The sequence below is a fragment of the Austrofundulus limnaeus genome, unplaced genomic scaffold, assembly GCF_001266775.1.
Source record: "Austrofundulus limnaeus strain Quisiro unplaced genomic scaffold, Austrofundulus_limnaeus-1.0 Scaffold1508, whole genome shotgun sequence".
In the NCBI taxonomy this organism is placed as follows: domain Eukaryota; kingdom Metazoa; phylum Chordata; class Actinopteri; order Cyprinodontiformes; family Rivulidae; genus Austrofundulus; species Austrofundulus limnaeus.
The window spans coordinates 41,337-45,451 of NW_013953910.1; the positions used below are offsets into that span (position 1 = coordinate 41,337).

The 4,115-nt window shown below is 38.7% G+C and overlaps 1 protein-coding gene across 1 annotated transcript in view; it reads left to right on the forward strand.

The window, feature by feature from the left end:
• narf (nuclear prelamin A recognition factor) overlaps nucleotides 1-3,901 on the forward strand; it is a 21,580-nt gene extending 17,679 nt beyond the window's left edge. Inside the window, exons 9-12 of the mRNA XM_014032669.1 lie at nucleotides 345-417; nucleotides 580-717; nucleotides 3,249-3,406; nucleotides 3,494-3,901. Of these exons, the coding sequence (XP_013888123.1) occupies nucleotides 345-417; nucleotides 580-717; nucleotides 3,249-3,406; nucleotides 3,494-3,741 (617 nt within the window). The 3' untranslated portion in view covers nucleotides 3,742-3,901. The remainder of the gene's footprint in view (nucleotides 1-344; nucleotides 418-579; nucleotides 718-3,248; nucleotides 3,407-3,493) is intronic.
• The last annotated feature ends 214 nt before the right edge of the window (nucleotides 3,902-4,115 follow it).

Below are 4,115 nucleotides of genomic sequence, written 5' to 3' on the forward strand. Positions count from 1 at the left end.
CTCCTAAATCACTCGTACGCACAACTTAAGAACAAATCTGTGTACCAACGGTTCTTGCATGAGGTCCAAAGAATCATCTCTTTAAGTTCTGCAGAAACCTGTTAGTCATGAACTTATTCAGAGCAGGTGTGTTATTAGATAAACAAGTAGAAGATGGAGGATGAAGACCCTTGACGTCCAGGATTAGACTGATGAGACAAAACATGACATCTAATTAAAGTAAAAGYTGCAGCTTTTTTAAAAGCTGTTTAAAAAGACACCATTATTTTTGTTGATGTTTGATTCATTACTTCAGCACAAACTGTAAAGTTTTGTTTAGTTTTTTTTTTTGTTTTTTTTTCCAGGAGAAATTTATCAGCTAATGGAGAAAAGAAAGATGTCATCAGAGGAGTTGGACTCAGTTCCACTGGACCAAATGTGAGTTGTAAAGAAACATAAAATCATTTTATTTCATTGTTGTGTTTTATTTGTAGTCTGTCGTCAGGAATGTGATGTTTCTGTGTTTGAATGAGTGAACTCTGTAAGTTAAAACCTACTGGGAGCAGTGATGGAATGAATGGTTTTCTTGCTGTAATGCAGGCTGGGAGACTGTGGAGAAGTGTCACTGGTGAGGCATGACGGTCGAGGCTCTGAGGGCTTCCTGGAGCACGTGTTCAAACACGCTGCTAAAGAGCTGTTTGGTCTGGATGTGCAGGAAATCACATACAAAACTCTCAGGTAGGAGATTCTGACAGGAAGATAATACCACAGCTTTCTGCTACAACAAATATTTAAACATGCATCATGATTTATTTGCTTTTGTTCAAAAACTAAGATTCAATTTCAACTAAGTTACTGCAGCTAATAGTTTTGTTGTCTGATTCTCTCATGTTGTATACTGTACAAAGTATTGTATAGTCTTATAACAGTATACCACTCAAATATTTATTTACAGTTATTGTAATATTAATGCACATAAATACAATGTTTGTCACTTKGTTTAAAATCCAGAAACCAGATTTTAAACCAACATTAAATTAATTGTTTTAGTTTTTGCATTTTCATTCATGATGATACCTAGGATCAAGCTGAAATTATCATTTAATCACAAGTATAGCGAATGAATAATCATATAAATATAAAATAAAAAAATCTATTTCAATTCAATATATTGTGAGCCTGTTAACAGGTTGTTTCATTTAATTGTATTTCCAGTTCTAAGATAATTGTGTCTATATCAGTTGTTCATATTTCACCTGATAACAAGCTAAATCTGTTTACACTGATGACTGGATTAACTGCACAGCCAACCTACCTGTCTTTTATTTCTGTGTTCAGGTTTTGTTTTTAACATAGAAGTTTCCGTTAACAAACAAGTAAAAGAGCTGCTCAGTGCTCTTTGTGACCAGAGAGGAAAAAACAAAAACAATTGATTTGTCTTTGGTACTTTAATAAAAACATTAAAACTGCAGGAATGGTTTGATGGGATGATTTAGTGGTTTTAACTCTGGCTTTCTCACACAGCTTTCACCTTGTGTACTGAGTTGGTAGGAGAGAAACAAAAGGGTGATAAACTGTTTCTGTCCTTTATTAAACTTTTGCCAAGTTGGGGGACAAATCACATTTAAGATATTTATTTATTCTCCCTTTTTAATCAGATTCATATTTACCAAAGTGTGACATCATAAAATGAGCAGGGAAGTCTTATCTCATACCAAAAATACTCAAGAGGAGGAACCAGCTTTGTCTTTTACAGTGGTGGACAGCGCTAATTTAAATTTTAGTTGCGCACTTTCTAAAGCCCTAATCAATTTATTTAGGTCCGCAAGTTCAAAAACACATATGCTCAATAAAACATAGTGGAAGTTAATATAAAGCACAACATTATCTTCGTTTACCAGACAACATCCAGGTAACATAAATGTCAGCACTTTACTACCATCTAGTGGTAGGATATTTTTTTGACAGATTGGCACAAATCTGTGCAGAATGGGGAGGTGATTCATAGAAACAGACTTCTAAATCATGGTTATAAAACAAAAAATAGTTGTGGATTTCTAGTTCTTCTACTTAGTCATTTTTATGTTTATGGCAGGGCTTCAGTAAGAAAACATGAAGATATATTAATAATTTTAAACTGTTTGTTGTAAAACTGAAGCAATGCATTCTGGGTTGGCTACAGGACACAGAACAGGTTCTTTTCAAAATAAGAGCGTGAATTTAAACTGTTTTGTGTTTCTTTCTTTACTAATATTTATTTATTTAATACTTATTGCYGCGGTGTTCCTCGGAGAGGAGGTACAAACTGCACAGCTGAGTGTGGTTCTGCAGATCAGAACCACAGGTGGACTGTCACCCAGTGAAGAAATTCTCTTCCTCCTGCCACGCAATGAATTGTGGGAACACTACAGTCTGTATTAAGAGAAAACCGTGACTGAGAAGAGTCAGAAGTCAGAGTATAAAGCTCTGTGAACGCAGAGCAGACTGAGGGCTTGGTGTTTCCTCACAGTGGAGCTCCRTTGTGTTCAGWAGAGACAGCTTTCCCCTTCATTGTTCAAGAAAATCATGATGAAGTTTTAATGAATTATGTGGCTACAAAACGTAGTGAGAGTAGACGGCTCTTTCTCTTTACATTAGATGAAGTTGACATTTGACTGTGAAACATCATTTTTGATTAGCAACACTCAATTCTAAATTTAGAAAGTGTAAATCCACACATCTTTTTATGAAATTAGTAAAACCCCTAAAGCACAAAGGAGAAATTTAGGTCCGCAATTACAGCATTTGAGCTTTAGGGGGCTAGTGCCCACCACTGGTCTTTTATGGTAATTTATTACAACATTATAGCAAGAATCGGTTTCATTGACCTGCAGCTGTCACTTTATCATCTGCTCAGGGGAAAGAAAGAGAACATTCAGTTACATTAACACTGGTGTTAAAATTAATGACCGTTCAGAAAGCATCATGTTAATGATTATTTTATTTTTTTATAATGAATCACAAAAGATTCAAACACACCGTCATGTCAGCATTATCTGCAGACAAGGACAGGTTATTAAAAGCTAAAATAGAATTTGTCTCTAGGAAAGTTTTTCAGAATAAAGTTGAGTTAGTAAGGAGACCGGTGATGGTCCAGGGGTCAYGGTCGATCATGCTACACCAGTAATCAGTCCATGTCTGGTCCAAAGTTTTAGGTCTTTTTATCTTTAAACCTTGGTACTGCATATTGACTTAAACTGATTTCTGAAGTAATGTTTGTGGGTCAAMAGGAATCGGGACTTCCAGGAAGTGACCCTGGAGCGGGACGGGGAAACTCTCCTGCAGTTTGCTGCCGTTTATGGTTTCCGGAACATCCAGACCCTGGTTCATCGAATGAGAAAGGGTCGTGTTCCTTACCAGCTGGTGGAGGTCCTGTCCTGCCCAGGAGGTAAACTCTCCTCACATGGCAGCAGCTGCTGCTGTCGACTCCTTCAGTCTGTCAACTTGTTTGCTTTCCTCCCTCGTCTCCCCTCAGGGTGCTTGAGTGGCCGAGGTCAGGCAGAGAGCGAGGCGGAAGGTCGGGTCGATAAAGCTCTGGTCCAGCAGATGGAGGAAGTCTACAGCAGCATGCCGGTCCGACTGCCAGAACTGAACCCTGCCCTGAAAACCCTGTATGAGGACTGGCTGCAGGGCCAGAACTCTCTGGAGGCCAGCAAACTGCTGCACACCGAGTACAGAACTCAGAACCAGGTCCAGACACAGCCCCCTCACATGCAGTGGTGAGAAGACTCACAGGGTCTGGTTCAGATTCTGCTAGAACCCACTCACAAGTTGGCCTGGACCAGTGAAGGACAAACTGTAGATCTGTTAGCTTATGATAGGTCATTTGGTCAWGGGGGGGACGTTTTTCTTAATAAAAGGAGGCATTCCAGAGTCCAGAAGAGATGGAGTGTGTTTCTTGTGAACTCTAATTGGAACTATAACTTTTGTGAGTTGCAAAGTCACGTAATGTACCAGTGGTTCCAGKGAATAATCTGTAGCAAGATGGAACAAAATCAACGTACAGATACGATGTGCACAAAGCTCGTTAAGACTGAGGTTTTTATGTTCCACGATGGAAGCTGTCTTTTGCCCCTTTTCCACTAGTACCAGTTCAG